This window comes from Eriocheir sinensis, chromosome 24 (genome assembly GCF_024679095.1).
Source record: "Eriocheir sinensis breed Jianghai 21 chromosome 24, ASM2467909v1, whole genome shotgun sequence".
Classification (NCBI taxonomy): Eukaryota; Metazoa; Arthropoda; class Malacostraca; order Decapoda; family Varunidae; genus Eriocheir; species Eriocheir sinensis.
In genome coordinates this window covers 3176354-3192923 of record NC_066532.1, presented here as the reverse complement: position 1 = coordinate 3192923, position 16570 = coordinate 3176354, and the positions used below count along the sequence as shown (strand labels likewise).

At 41.3% G+C, this 16570-nt stretch overlaps 1 protein-coding gene and 1 long non-coding RNA gene across 3 annotated transcripts in view; one reads left to right on the top strand and one right to left on the bottom strand.

The window, feature by feature from the left end:
- Nucleotides 1-15286, top strand: part of LOC127002771 (heparan sulfate glucosamine 3-O-sulfotransferase 6-like) — a 147505-nt gene extending 132219 nt beyond the window's left edge. For both annotated transcript variants that reach the window (XM_050868896.1, XM_050868897.1), the window contains exon 6: nt 14047-15286. In XM_050868896.1, the coding sequence (XP_050724853.1) occupies nt 14047-14280 (234 nt within the window). In that variant the 3' untranslated portion in view covers nt 14281-15286. The remainder of the gene's footprint in view (nt 1-14046) is intronic.
- A 134-nt stretch (nt 15287-15420) lies between these two features.
- LOC127002770 (uncharacterized) lies at nt 15421-15809 on the bottom strand. Its single transcript, XR_007756530.1, has 2 exons — nt 15768-15809; nt 15421-15704 (listed from the first exon to the last, which is right to left on the bottom strand). It is a non-coding gene; the product is annotated as an uncharacterized LOC127002770 (long non-coding RNA).
- Between the last annotated feature and the right edge of the window lie 761 nt (nt 15810-16570).

Here is a 16570-nt window from a genome sequence, read left to right as displayed (position 1 = left end):
TTTTTGTTTAGCCTTCAGCCTTCCTCCCCTTACGGTTAAAACAAACATACATACATACAAACAAACACACATACATATTCTCTCTCTCTCTCTCTCTCTCTCTCTCTCTCTCTCTCTCTCTCTCTCTCTCTCTCTCTCTCTCTCTCTCTCTCTCTCCCTATTTGCCCCCATAAAGTAAACAAAGACATATTGACGTTCCCTGACACACACACACACACACACACACACACACACACACACACACATATCGGGCGTTATTAATTGCTTTATTTACGCGCACACACACACACACACACACACACACACACACACACACACACACACACACACACACGCATATTAATAACGTTCATGATAAAAAAGACTCAAAGGAATGAATCAACAACAGCAAAACTATATTGGGTTATCGACAAAAAATAAATAAAAAAATAAACGGAATAAAAAATAAACCATGAAAAAAATAAATAAATAAGATGAAGTTGTTCGCCCTCCTCCTCCTCCTCCTCCTCCATCTACTACTACTACTGCTACTACTACTACTGATCAAAATTTATATACATGGCGTTGTGTTGGTTAGGTTAATTCCAATGGGTGTTCGGTACTTTTTTGGCCGACTGTACAAGTGAATCTATTTTATCAACCATCTTCTCCCTAACAATATATTTACGGTAAACACAAAATTCTTCCCTTCTGTCTCCTCTTCCTTACCCTCTTCCTCCTTTCTTTCTCTGTTCCTTTCTTCATATTCTATTCTTCCTTCCTTCTCTGTTCCAAATCCTCATCTTCTATCCTTGTTTCCTTCTCTGTTCCCTTTCATCTTTTGTTCTTCCTTCCTTCTCTGTTCCTAATCCTCATCTTCTATCCTTGTTTCCTTTTCTGTTCCCTTTCTTCATCTTTTGTTCTTCCTTCCTTCTCTGTTCCAAATCCTCATCTTCTATCCTTGTTTCTCTTCTATCCTTGTTTCATTTTCTGTTCCCTTTCTTCATCTTTTGTTCTTCTTTCCTTCTCTGTTCCAAATTCTCATCTTCTATCCTTGTTTCATTTTCTGTTCCCTTTCTTCATCTTCTGTTCCTCTCCTTCTCTGTTCCAAATTCTCATCTTCTATCCTTGTTTCATTTTCTGTTCCCTTTCATCTTTTGTTCTTCTTTCCTTCTCTGTTCCAAATTCTCATCTTCTATCCTTGTTTCATTTTCTGTTCTCTTTCTTCATCTTCTGTTCCTCTCCTTCTCTGTTCCAAATTCTCATCTTCTATCCTTGTTTCCTTTTCTGTTCCCTTTCATCTTTTGTTCTTCCTTCCTTCTCTGTTCCTAATCCTCATCTTCTATCCTTGTTTCCTTTTCTGTTCCCTTTCATCTTTTGTTCTTCTTTCCTTCTCTGTTCCAAATTCTCATCTTCTATCCTTGTTTCCTTTTCTGTTCCCTTTCATCTTTTGTTCTTCTTTCCTTCTCTGTTCCAAATTCTCATCTTCTATCCTTGTTTCATTTTCTGTTCCCTTTCATCTTTTGTTCTTCTTTCCTTCTCTGTTCCAAATTCTCATCTTCTATCCTTGTTTCATTTTCTGTTCTCTTTCTTCATCTTCTGTTCCTCTCCTTCTCTGTTCCAAATTCTCATCTTCTATCCTTGTTTCATTTTCTGTTCCCTTTCTTCATCTTCTATTCCTCTCCTTCTCTGTTTCATTCCTCACCCTCTGCTTTTCTCTCCTTCTCTTTTATATACGATTACGAGTCTTATTTTCAACACTATGAGCGACACTACGCTATAAAACAAGGCAGTATACATATAAACCTACACTCATTCCTAACTTCTTCCTTACAGTATAAACGGTAAACACAAAATTTAGATGAACTTATACCATTACAAGTCTTATTTTCTACACTATGAGCGACACTCCGCTATAAAACAAGGCAATATACTCATAAACCTACACTCATTCCTGTCTTCTTCCTTACAGCGTGGACAATAAACACATCAAATTTATATGTGGTTATACGATTATGGGTTTATGTCCTGCAATACTGGCGACACGTTACCATAAAGACGGATAATGTATACGCGAGTTTGCTGTTATTGCCTCTCCTTCCCTTACAATAACGGCCATAAACCCAGAAAATCTATATCCATGTAATTTAGTCCTGTTACCAAGACGCTTTCAGCTCACAACAACTATTTCCAGAGATCACAAAGGAGATTATTAACGTCCATGGTGCAGAAGCCTTGTCACACTATCATAAGGCTCGTAAAACTACCCATGGAAATACTTACACAACCTCTACGAAAGCCTTATCAAATATGGGTCTGCAGAAGCCTTGTCAAACTATCACTAGGCTCGTAAAACTACCCATGGAAATACTAACACAACCTCTACGGAAGCCTTATCAAATATGGGTCTGCAGAAGCCTTGTCAAACTAGTATTAGGCTCGTAAAACTACCCATGGAAATACTAACACAACCTCTACGGAAGCCTTATCAAATATGGGTCTGCAGAAGCCTTGTCAAACTAGTATTAGGCTCGTAAAACTACCCATGGAAATACTAACACAACCTCTACGAAAGCCTTATCAAATGTGAGTGTACAGAAGCCTTGTCAACCTATCACTAGGCTCATAAAACTATCAATGGACATACTAACACAACCTCTACGAAAGCCTTATCAAATGTGGTTGTACAGAAGCCTTGTCCCACTATCACTCGGCTCGTAAAACTATCAAAGGACATACTAAATCTATATGTAAATCTAGTTATTCCAATCCCTTAAAATCTATATGTAAATCTAATTAGTCTTCCATTCTTACAATATTGGCCGATGCTACAGTATTAAGATAAGCAAGCACATTTAATCTTTAGTCGTTTACATCTTTTCCCTAACAATCAGACCAATCTTACTTCCCAGACAAAGACAATTCACACGTGGTCCACAATTATTCGTTTCTTGCTCGCTTCCACAAGGGCGGCGCGGCATCGGACAGACGGAAAATCGATACCGCACATAAATCTATCTGCACCCCCGTCCTTTCCCCTTCAATGCGGACGATACGATATGTGGGACTTCTAAAACATATAAACAGTTGTCCGGTGATTATAAGATTAGGACTCGAAAAAGGGAGACTGCACTAAAAAAACACTACTATATTTTTTTCGTTTTCCTTAATATTTCCTTTCCCCACTTATCCTTAACTAACACTTCAACAAATCTCTTCTCCAACTTCCGCTTCCTTTTCTTCCCTCATTCCTTCCCTCAACTTTTAAAGAGCTGTATTGTGACAAGCATATTCAGCCTCCCACAAGATGTTCTCTAATGTAATCGCAAACTCTTCTCTAAACTACACAACACTTCTCTAGGCTATGCGCAAGTTCTCATTCTTTACACTTTTTCCACACTTCTCATTCTCTACCTTTCTTTTCTAACACTCTACGCAAACTTTTCTCTTCACATCTACACTTCTCTCTACTCTTCTACATCATATGAAAATTCTTCTTCTCTTCACTTTTAAAATTTTTCCTTCTCTTACTTTCTTTTCGACGCAAACTCTTCTTCACTTCTATACTTCTTCTTCTTTATTCTTCTTTACACTAACAATTTCTTTCTTCTTTCAACTTTTTCTTTATCCTATATGCAAATTTTTCTTTACACTTCTCATGCATTTACCATTCATCTTTATCTTTCTCCTTCTCTATTCCATCCCTAAGTTCTTCTACAGTTGTCTTTCTCTACACTTCTTCTCTCTATACTCTGTCCCTAAAGTCTCCATCTCTACACAAAGGACATCATCAGAAACACGAACCAACTATAAGCAAACATTCAACCTCTATTCCTGCGACATGAACCCCCCACTTGCACGGCAGAAAATCCATACAGAATCCATAGTCATTAATCTTTGGCGCTCTACACTATGGCTATGCAAGGAAGGGGTCCCAAGGTAGCGCTGGTCTCAAGCTGCTCAATGGCTGGCTCTTAATACCTCGTCAGTGATGAATTTGATTGTGTACCTCTTGACATGAATCACAATGGGAGTTTAGATTGTTAGTGGTGGTGGTGGTGGTGGTTATTGGTGGTGGTTATTGGTAGTAGTAGTGGTAGTAGTAGTAGTAGGAGGAGGAGGAGGAGTCGGAGGAGGAGGAGAACGAGGACGAACAACTATATCTTATTTTTTTTTATTCATGCTTTATTTTTTTTCCATTTATTTATTTATAGTGGTAGTAGTAGTAGTAGTAGTAGTAGTAGTAGTAGTAGTAGTAGTAGTAGTAGTTGTTGTTGTTGTTTCAAGTCGACGATTTACTCTTGAACTCCTTTTTAACTTTCTACGAATTTAATGTTTCAAGTCAACGATCCACTCTTTACCAATTAATTTTTTTCTTTATATAAAACAACGGAAGCAGCTCTCAAAGGCAACTAAAAACAGAAAACAAAAAAAGCCCGTTAAGAAAAAGCCTTAACGACCGATTTGTGTCCGAAATTTACGTTGAACTCATTCCCAATTACTGTTTTGAGTCAACGTTTTGCTCCATCATTTTATTTTCGAAGTCAACGTTTTAACTCTCCCCAATATAAGGGTCAAAGGTCAACGTTTAAATCTCCAAACATTACTGTCCGAATTCAACGTTTGACTCTCCAATATTAGCTCCGAGTCAACGTTTTACTCTCCAATATTAACTCCGAGTCAACGTTTTACTCTAATTTCTGTTTCAAGTCATCGTTTTAAATCTCCCCAATTCATGAGTCACAGAATCAACGTATTACTCTCCATCAATTGCTGTCCGAATTCAACGTTTGACTCTTCAATATCTGTTTCAGGTCAACGTTTTACTCCATCATTATATTTTCGAATTCAACGTTTTATATCTCCGCAATTCAAGAGTCACATATGAACGTTTATCTCCCCACCAATTGCTGTCCGAATTCAACGTTTGACTCTCCAATATCTGTTTCAAGTCAACGTTTTACTCCATCATTACATTTTCGAAGTCAACGTTTTATATCTCCCCAATTCAAGAGTCACATATGAACGTTTATCTCCCCACCAATTGCTGTTCGAATTCAACGTTTGACTCTAGAATATCCGTACCAAGTCAACGTTTTACTCTCCACAAATTGCTGTACGAAGTCAACGTTTAAACTCTTCTCACCACATCATGAGTCAGGAAAACGTTTACATCTCCCCGCCACTTCATGAATCAGGTCAACGTTCATCTTCCTACCAATGGCTGTTTCAAGTCTAACGTTTTACCCTCAAATTTCATGTTTCAAGGCAAGGTTCCACGCTCCAAGAAACCACTTTTAGTACAGAAACGGACGCAGCTCAAGGGCAACAATAACAGAAAGGAAAGTCCACCAATTTGTATTCGAAGTCGATGTTCAACTCCACCAACCACTTCATGAACCAAGCTGAAGCTAATCTCCCGTCACTTCATGAATTCAGGCAGCGTTTCAACAGGCCCAGAAACACACATACATTCCGCGGCGTGACACCAACAAAATCCAGGCCGCCAATCCCTGTACGACACTCCCCCGGGCGCCATTAATAACAGCAATCACGGCCGCTGTTCCCGTGGCCTGTACCGGTAATGGCGCGTGGGAGTCACCGATTAATGCTACAAATTCACCGGTTTTACATTTTCCATTTTGCCTCCTCGCCCCGCAGCGCTGTTTATTAATACTCGTCCCGATCCTGTTGTGATTTTGTTTTTTTGTGTTTTTTGTCCGGCATCAGTAATAGGTTGAACTGGCTGGCTGGATGGCTGACTGACTGACTGGCTGACTGACTGGCTGACTGGTTGACTGACTGGTTGATTTACTGGCTGACTGGTTGGTTTACTGACTGACTGGATGACTGATTTACTGACTGACTTGTTGACTGGTTAATTGACTGACTGGTTGATTTACTGACTGAATGACTGGTTGATTGACTGACTGGTTGACTGACTGACTGGTTGATTGACTGACTGGTTGACTGACTGACTGGTTGACTGGTTAATTGACTGACTGGTTGATTTACTGACTGACTGACTGGTTGATTGACTGACTGGTTGACTGACTGACTGGTTGACTGGTTAATTGACTGACTGGTTGATTTACTGACTGAATGACTGGTTGATTGACTGACTGGTTGATTTGCTGACTGAATGACTGGTTGATTGACTGACTGGTTGATTGGCTGACTGACTGAATGACTGATTGATTGACTGACTGGTTAATTGGCTTACTGACTGACTGGATGACTGGTTGAGTGACTGACTGGTTGAATGGCTGACTGACTGATTAGTTAATTGGCTGACTGACTGGTAGATAGACTGACTGACTGGCGAGATGGTTAACTGATTGAACGTCTGGCGAACTGGTTAACTGGCTGACTGACTGAATGCCTGGATGACTGGTTGACAGACTGAATGGCAAACGATGGGAGCTAAAAATACTGTTCGTTATACTAGTCAATACGACATGGCAGGTTGACTGAATGCCTCACTAATTGACTGACCAACTGACTGACTGACTAAACGTTTGACAAATTACTTAAAGACTCCCAAATGAGAAATGACTTAATTGGTGTCTGTTTAAATGTTTGAACTCTTGATTAACTGCTTGACTAACTGTTTGACTGACTGACTGACTGATTAACTGATTAACTAGACTGACTGACTGATTGACTGATTAACTAAAGACTGAGAAATGATTGGAGATTGATTGAAACTGCTTGACTGCTGTTTGACTGGTTGGTTGACTGATTGACTGATTAACAAGACTGACTGACTGATTGACTGATTAACTAAAGACTGAAAAATGATTGGGGGATTGATTGAAACTGCTTGACTGCTTGACTAACTCTATTTGACTGCTTGACTGACTGGCTGAGCGTTAACTGTCGTCTGTTTGGCCGCCGCTGTGTCAACATAATACTTAATGGCTGTTGACTGTCTCTGTTGACTGTCCCGCCGAAGCCTCCAGACACACTCTCTCTCTCTCTCTCTCTCTCTCTCTCTCTCTCTCTCTCTCTCTCTCTCTCTCTCTCCTTCTTTCTTCCTCTCGCTTTCTTTCTTTCTTTATTTCCCTCTCTTCTTTTCTTACTTTTTCTTTCTTTTTCTTTCCCTCGTTTTCTTTTTTTATTTATTTCCTTCTCTCTCTCTCTCTCTCTCTCTCTCTCTCTCTCTCTCTCTCTCTCTCTCTCTCTCTCTCTCTCTCTCTCTCTCTCTCTCTCTCTCTCTCTCTCTCTCTCTCTCTTCGTATGTGTAGTAATTTTTCCTATCAATATAATTCCTATATTTCTCCTCTTTACACACACACACACACACACACACACACACACACACACACAGAGACACCTGTTATCGATTATCCTCTCTACTTTATTTATTCATTGTACGGACCACATTCTCTCTCTCTCTCTCTCTCTCTCTCTCTCTCTCTCTCTCTCTCTCTCTCTCTCTCTCTCTCTCTCTCTCTCTCTCTCTCTCTCTCTCTCTCTCTCTCTCTCTCTCTCTCTCTCTCTCTCTCTCTCTCACACACACACACACACACACACACACAGCACACATAACCAAGACAACTCAGGAATCCAATCAGCCCATTATTATTTTTTTTTTGCCAATTTCTCTCCTGTTTTGTGTATGTGCCATTTTTTTTTTGGGGGGGGGGCAATTTCGATCAACGGTAAAATCATTAATCCGAAAAGCACACGAGACCCATCTAGAATTGTGGCGGTTTCATTATTTGTTGCGATAATTCACTGGACTCCTGATATTGGACGAGAGCTTGCATATTTTTTTCTGTATACAATTTCTGCCTTTCTCGAATTCGGACTCTTTCGGGTTATCGGGGACTTTCTTTCGGCTCTCACGACCTCTACTTCCCAGGGCTACAAAGGAGGTTAGTCGGGTTCTCGTGAGTAGTTTTTCACGTTCATTGTCAAACTATCACCAGGCAAATTCTGACCTTGGATTATTAGGGACTTTTTTTTTTATTTTTATTTTTTTTTTTTTTTTATTTTTTAGGCTCACGACCACTATTTCCCAGGGCTACAAAGGAGGTTAGTCGGGTTCTCGTGAGTAGTTTTTCACGTTCATCGTCAAACTATCACCAGGCAAATTCTGACTTCTGGATTATTAGTTTTTTTTTTTTATTTTTTTTTTTTAGGCTCTCACGACCACTATTTCCCAAGGCCGCAAAGGAGGTTAGTCGGGTTCTCATGAGTAGGTTTTCACGTTCATGGTACAGAAGCCTCGTCAAACTATCACGAGGCAAATTCTGACTACTAGATTATCAGGGACTTTTTATTATTATTTTTTTTTTTTAGGTTCACGACCACTATTCCCAAAGGCCACAAAGGAAGTTAGTTGGGTTCTCATGAGTAGGTTTTCACGCTCATGGTACAGAAGCCTCGTCAAACTATCACGAGGCAAATTCTGACTACTAGATTATTAGGGACTTTTTATTTTTATTTTTTTAGGCTCACGACCACTATTTCCCAAAGCCGCAAAGGAGGTTAGTCGGGTTTTCATGAGTAGGTTTTCACGTCCACGGTACAGAAACCTCGTCAAACTATCACGAGGCAAACTCTGACTCCTGGATTATCAGGGACTTTTTTTTTTTTTTTTTTTTAGGCTCTCACGACCACACTATTCCCAGGGCCACAAAGGAGATTAGTCGGGTTCTCATGAGTAGTTCTTCACATTCATCGTCAAACTATCACCAGGCAAATTCTGACTTCTGGATTATTAGTTTTTTTTTTTTTTTTTTTTTTTAGGCTCTCACGACCACTATTCCCAAAGACCACAAAGGAGGTTAGTCGGGTTTTCATGAGTAGGTTTTCACGTTCATGGTACAGAAGCTTCGTCAAACTATCACGAGGCAAATTCTGACTTCTGGATTATAAGGGACTTTTTATTATTATTTTTTTTTTTAGGCTCACGACCACTATTCCCAAAGGCCACAAAAGAGGTTAGTCGGGTTTTCATGAGTAGGTTTTCACGTTCATGGTACAGAAGCCTCGTCAAACTATCACGAGGCAAATTCTGACTTCTGGATTATAAGGGACTTTTTATTTTTATTTTTTTAGGCTCACGACCACTATTCCCAAAGGCCACAAAAGAGGTTAGTCGGGTTTTCATGAGTAGGTTTTCACGTTCATGGTACAGAAGCCTCGTCAAACTATCACGAGGCAAATTCTGACTTCTGGATTATCAGGGACTTTTTATTATTATTTTTTTTTTTAGGCTCACGACCACTATTCCCAAAGGCCACAAAAGAGGTTAGTTGGGTTCTCATGAGTAGGTTTTCACGTTCATGGTACAGAAGCCTCGTCAAACTATCACGAGGCAAATTCTGACTCCTGGATTATCAGGGACTTTTTTTTTAGGCTCTCACGACCACTACTTCCCAAGGCCGCAAAGGAGGTTAGTCGGGTTCTCATGAGTGTGTATTCACGTTCACGGTGCAGAAGACTTCCCAAACTATCACTATGAAAATTCTGACTACTAGATTATTAGGGATTTTTTTTTTTTTTTTTTTTTTTTTTAAGGCTCTCACGACCACTACTTCCCAAGGCCACAGAGGAGATTAGTCGGGTTCTCATGAGTAGGTTTTCACGTTCATGGTACAGAAGCCTTGTCAAACTATCACTAGGCTCGTAAAACTACTAAATGGAGATACTAACACAGCCTCTATCAAAGCCTTTCCAAATGTGAGTGTGGAGCCTTGTCAAACTATCACTTTGCTCGTAAAACTACCCATGGAAATACTAACACAACCTCTCTCAAAGCCTTTCCAAATGTGAGTGTGGAGCCTTGTTAAACTATCACTTTGCTCGCAAAACTACCCATGGAAATACTAACACAACCTCTACGAAAGCCTTATCAAGTGTGGAAATGTGTATAGCATTGCCCAACTATTACTAGGCTCATGAAAGTACTCATGGAGATACTAACACAGCCTCTATCAAAGCCTTTCCAAATGTAGTGTATTTAGCCTTGTCAAACTATCACTAGGCTCATAAAACTACCCATGGAAATACTAACACAACCTCTATCGCAGCCTTATCAAATGTGTGTGCAGAAGCCTTGTCAAACTATCACTAGGCTCAAAAAACTACTCTAGGAAATATTAACACAACCTCTACGAAAGCCTTATGAAATGTGTGTGCAGAAGCCTCGTCAAACTATCACTAGGCTCAAAAAACTACTCTAGGAAATATTGACACAACCTCTACGAAAGCCTTATGAAATGTGTGTGCAGAAGCCTTGTCAAACTATCACTAGGCTCAAAACTACCTTTGGAAATACTAACACAACCTCTACGAAAGCCTTATGAAATGTGTGTGCAGAAGCCTCGTCAAACTATCACTAGGCTCATAAAACTAGCCATGGAAATACTAACAAAACCTCTACGATATTCTGATTTTATGTTGGTGTTGTTGTAAGCCTCGAAATGCCGAATGTGGGTTAAAATATTCGCTAACTTCATCATATTTTTTTATTAGTTTTTTTTTCCTTCGATTTGTTAACATCTAAGAAAACATATATTCCTTTTAATTTGGGTCTTAATAAAACACACACACACACACACACACACACACACACACACACACACACACACACACACACACACGTACATAGATATTCCCTTTGATGTACATGGATCGGGCGTGTCTACATATCTCTCTTCGTACACGCACACACGATACGTACATAGATAATGCTCTTGATGTGTGTGTGTGTGTGTGTGTGTGTGTGTGTGTGTGTGTAGGAGGTGACTGTATGTAGTTAAACAGACATCAAGAACAATATATATTTACTTAGTTTTTTATTTATTTTATTTATTTTATTTTATTATTTATTTTGGTAGTAATAGTTTTGTTCATTAAGTCAATTTTATGTTTTTTTTGTTATGTTGTTCTTTGTCTTTTCCTAATTAACCTTAACTAATTGAACTCTTACAGTCTTGTCTTAATTATTTATCTATTTATTCATCTATTTATCTATCTATCTATCTATCTGTTCAGTAACGCATCTGCCTATTCAATCTCTAATCTACCTCCTAATACATCTATCACTATCTACTTACCACTGTCACTTTATATTCAAGTATTCCTGTAATTATCTATCTATCTATCTATCTATCTATTTATCTATCTATATTAATGTGTCTGCCTTTATGCTTTCCGCCTCTGCTTTCCTCTCTCTTTTCTATCGTTTCTTTTCTTTTTTTTCTTTTTCCTTCTTTATTTTCCTGTTTGCTCTATTTTTTCTATTTTCTATTTTTCTCTAACTTTCCTTTTTATCTTGTTAACATTTTTTCTCTATTGGCTTTTTTTTCTATTTATCCACTTTTCTCTTAATCTACTTTCTTCTTCCTTATTTTTCTCCTTTTTAACAATTTTTTCTCTTTATTTTATCTATCTTTTCACTGTTTTATCTTTTTTCTCTATCTTTTTATCTCTGTTTTCCTGTTTTGATTTTACTTTTTATCTATTTCTTTCTCCTTTTAATCTATTTTGTCTTTTTTCCCTCGTGTCTATCAAGGGATCAGTTTCATCTCATTTCCCTAAGGATCGATGCAGTCTGTTTTTTCCTTCCTTTTTTCCCTTAAATGGCGCTGGTGCAAACTGTCCTTCCCTTCTTTCCTTTTCCTTCCATTGTCCAGTCTTCAATAGTGTCCCTTCCTCTCGCCTCTCTTACTTCATCTCTTCTCGACTCCTTTCCCCTGTCAGTTCATCTCCCACTCTATACTCTCTCCCTTCCTCCCCTTCACTCTCCTGCCCTATCCACCTTTTTCATTCTTGTTCTCCCTTCCTCGCCCCCTCTCTCTCCTTCCCTTCCCAGGTGACACGAAACAAGTAGTAGAGTCACCGAGCCATGAAGGGAAGGAAGGAAGGAAGGAAAGAGAGAGGGAGGAAGGAAGGGAAGGAAGGAGGAAGGAAGGAAGGGAAGTAAAGGAAGTGAAGTGAAGGGAAAGTAAAGGAAGTGAAGTGAAGGAAGGAAGGAAGAGTAAAGGGAAGTGAAGGAAGGAAGGAAGGAAGGGAAGGGAAGGGATGGGAAGGGAAGGGAAGGAAAGAGAGAGGGAAGGGAAGGGAAGGGAAGGGAAGGGGAGGGAAAGGAAGTAAAGGGAAGTGAAGGGAAGGGAAGTAAAGGGAAGTGAAGTGAAGGGAAGGGAAGTAAAGGGAAGGGAAGGGAAGTAAAGGGAAGTGAAGGGAAGGGAAGGGAAGTAAAGGGAAGTGAGAGGAAGGGAAGGGAAGGGAAGGGAAGGGAAGTAAAGGGAAGTGAAGGGAAGGGAAGGGAAGGGAAGGGAAGGGAAGGGAAGGGAAGTCCAGTCCAGTGAAGTGAAGTGAAGTGTAGGGAAGGGAAGTAAAGGGAAGTGAAGGGAAGTGAAGTGAAGTGAAGGGAAGGGAAGGGAAGGGAAGTGAAGGGAAGGGAAGTAAAGGGAAGTGAAAGGAAGGGAAGGGAAGTGAAGGGAAGGAAAGGGAAGTAAAGGGAAGTGAAGGGAAGGGAAGGGAAGTAAAGGGAAGTGAAAGGAAGGGAAGGGAAGGGAGGTAAAGGGAAGTGAAGGGAAGGGAAGTAAAGGGAAGTGAAGTGAAGGGAAGGGAAGGGAAGTGAAGTGAAGGGAAGTGAAGTGAAGTGAAGGGAAGTAAAGGGAAGTGAAAGGAAGGGAAGGAAGTGAAGGGAAGGGAAGGGAAGTAAAGGGAAGTGAAGGGAAGGGAAGGGAAGTAAAGGGAAGTGAAGTGAAGGGAAGGGAAGTGAAGTAAAGGGAAGTGAAGGGAAGGGAAGTAAAGGGAAGTGAAGGGAAGGGGAGGGAAGGGAAGGGAAGGGAAGTAAAGGGAAGTGAAGGGAAGGGAAGGGAAGTAAAGGAAAGTGAAAGGAAGGGAAGGGAAGTGAAGGGAAGGGAAGTGAAGTGAAGGGAAGGGAAGTAAAGTGAAGTGAAGTGAAGTGAAGTGAAGGGAAGGGGGATCAATAGTGACGGTAGCATGCACGTTACAGGATCAGAAAGACATCATTTTTATACTTCGTCTCACATCAAAGGATTCGATACTCCTCATGTTTTTGTTGTTGTTGTTGTTGTTGTTGTTTATATTCACTTGTCTTAGAGGGTCGATATTGTTTTTTGTTGTTGTTGTTGTTGTTTTCTTTATATGAGGTTGGTAACACTACTTTTGCCCTCTCCTCTCCTACTCCTCCCTCCCCTCACCTCCCCTAATCTACCTTTCCCCTCTCTACCTATGCTAACCTAACTTAACCTAACCTACACTAACCTAACTTACCCTAATCTAATCTCCCCTGACCTAAAATAACCCCACATAACCCAACCTCCCCTAACCTAACCTGACCTAACCTAACCTACACTAACCTAACTTACCTTAATCTAATCTCCCCTAACCTAAAATAACCTCACATAACTTACCCTAATCTAATCTCCCCTAACCTTAAATAACCTCACATCACCCAACCTCACATAACCTAACCTGACCTAATAAAACCATCCCTGACCTGACTTGACCTCTCTCCCTCTTTACCTGCAGGAACCTAACTTACCCTAATCTAATCTCCCCTAACCTAAAATAACCCCACATAACCCAACCTCCCCTAACCTAACCTACACTAACCTAACTTACCCTAATCTAATCTCCCCTAACCTAAAATAACCCCACATAACCCAACCTCCCCTAACCTAACCTAACCTAACCTACACTAACCTAACTTACCTTAATCTAATCTCCCCTGACCTAAAATAACCCCACATAACCCAACCTCCCCTAACCTAACCTGACCTAACCTAACCTACACTAACCTAACTTACCTTAATCTAATCTCCCCTAACCTAAAATAACCTCACATACCTAACCCAACCTCCCCTAACGTAACCTAACCTAATCTAACCTTCCCTGACCTGACTTGACCTCTCTCCCTCTTACCCTGCAGGAACCTAACCTACACTAACCTAACTTACCCTAATCTAATCTCCCCTAACCTAAAATAACCCCACATAACCCAAATTCCCGTGACCTAACCTGACCTAATCTAACCCTCCCTGACCTGACTTGACCTCTCTCCCTCTTTCCCTGCAGGAGTTCCTCGGTCTGAAGCGCGTGATCACGGAGAAACACTTCTTCTTCAACGTGACCAAGGGCTTCCCGTGCCTCGTCAAGCGGGAGAAGTCAGGTCGGCCGCACTGCCTGGGCTCCTCCAAGGGCCGCTCCCACCCCGAGGTGTCCCGCGAGACGTACAACACCCTCAGGGACTTCTACAGACCCTTCAATTACAAGTTCTACAAGATGGTCGGCCAAAACTTCCGCTGGTGATGCGCCGAGTGTGTCTGTGCTGCCCCCTTGAGGATACACCGAGAATTAGACCCCCCATTTTTTTTTCTCTTTCCCTCTCTGTCTATCTCTCTCTCTCTGATGGAGCAACTGATAACTATAACCTCCCTTTTTCCTCCCTTACTCTCTCTCTCTGTCTGTCTATCTCTCTCTCTCTGATGGAGCAACTGAGAACTATAACCTCCCTTTTTCCTCCCTTACTCTCTCTCTCTGTCTGTCTATCTATCTCTCTCTGATGGAGCAACTGAAAACTACGACCCCTCCCTTTTTCCTCCCTTACTCTCTCTCTCTATCTGTCTATCTATCTCTCTCTGATGGAGCAACTGATAACTACGACCCCTCCCTTTTTCCTCCCTTACTCTCTCTCTCTGTCTGTCTATCTATCTCTCTCTGATGGAGCAACTGATAACTACGACCCCTCCCTTTTTCCTCCCTTACTCTCTCTCTCTATCTGTCTATCTATCTATCTCTTTGATGGAGCAACTGAGAACTATAACCTCCCTTTTTCCTTCCTTACTCTCTCTCTCTCTATCTGTCTATCTATCTCTCTCTTTGATGGAGCAACTGAGAACTATAACCTCCCTTTTTCCTTCCTTACTCTCTCTCTCTCTATCTGTCTATCTATTTCTCTCTTTGATGGAGCAACTGAGAACTATAACCTCCCTTTTTCCTCCCTTACTCTCTCTCTCTATCTGTCTATCTATCTCTCTCTCTGATGGAGCAACTGATAACTACGACCCCTCCCTTTTCTCTCTCTCTCTCTCTCTCTCTCTCTCTCTCTCTCTCTCTCTCTCTCTCTCTCTCTCTCTCTCTCTCTCTCTCTCTCTCTCTCTCTCTCTCTCTCTCTTTTCACTTATTTTGTTTATTCGTTGTTCCTTTTTTCTTCCACCTCTTTCCTTTCTTTCTTTATTTCCTCTCTCTCTCTCTCTCTCTCTCTCTCTCTCTCTCTCTCTCTCTCTCTCTCTCTCTCTCTCTCTCTCTCTCTCTCTCTCTCTCTCTCTCTCTCTCTCTCTCTCTCTCTCTCTCTCTTTTCTTTTTTTCTGTATATTATTTTTTATCTCTCTCTCTCTCTCTCTCTCTCTCTCTCTCTCTCTCTCTCTCTCTCTCTCTCTCTCTCTCTCTCTCTCTCTCTCTCTCTCTCATTTTTAATCCTCAAACATTCCTTCCCTTCCCTCCTTTTTTCCCTTCTCTCTTTGCTTCCCTTTCCCTTCCTTCTTCCCTACCTCTCCTCCTCCTCCTCTACTTCTCCTTCTTTCCTTCCTTTTCCCTTCCTTCTTTCCTTCCTCTCCTTCTCCTCCTCTACTTCTCCTTCTTTCCTTCCCTTTCCCCTCCTTCTTTCCTACCTCTCCTCCTCCTCCTCCTCTACTTCTCCTTCTTTCCTTCCCTTTCCCTTCCTTCTTCTCTACCTCTCCTCCTCCTCCTCCTCTATTTCTCCTTCTTTCCTTCCCTTTCCCTTCCTTCTTCCTTACCTCTCCTCCTCCTCCTCCTCTACTTCTCCTTCTTTCCTTCCCTTCCTTCTTCTCTCCCCAACTTCTCATTCTTTCCGTCCCTTTCCCTTCCTTCTTCTCTACCTCTCCTCCTCCTCCTCCTCTATTTCTCCTTCTTTCCTTCCCTTTCCTTTCCTTTTTCCCTACCTCTTCTCCTTCTCCTCTCCTCCCCAACTTCTCCTTCTTTCTTTCTTTCCTCCCTTACCTCCCCTTCCTCCTCCCATTCCCCTTTTGTCACGCTTCCCCTTCCCCCCTCCCCCCTTCCCCCCTCCCCCGCTACGAGGCAAAAAGTGTCACCCGATCACTTACACAATTAATGATTGACCGAACTTTTTCCTTTGTGGACTTTAACCTTCCCTAACAAGGCTTTCCTCTCCTTCCTCCTCCTCCTCTTTCTCCTCTTCCTCTAACTCTTCTTTCTTCCCTCCAATTAAGCCTTTACATCCTCCTCCTCCTCCTCCTCCTTCTCTTCCTTCTCATTTTCTTCCTCTCTTCTTCTTCCTTTATTTCTTTCCCCCTTTCCTTCTTCTCTTTATTTTCCTCTCCTCCTTCCTCCTCCTCTTCCTTCTCATTCTCTTCCTCCCTTCCTCTTCCTTTATTTCTTTTCCCCTTTCCTTCTTCTCTTTACTTTCCTCTCCTCCTTCCTCCTCCTCTTTCCTCTCCTTCGCTCTCCTCTGTCTCCTCTTCCTTCTCCTCTTTCCTCTAATTCTTCTCCTTTCTCTCCTCCTCTTTCCTCTCCTTCGTCCTCCTCTTCCTCCTTTTCCTTCTCCTCCTCTTTCCTCTAA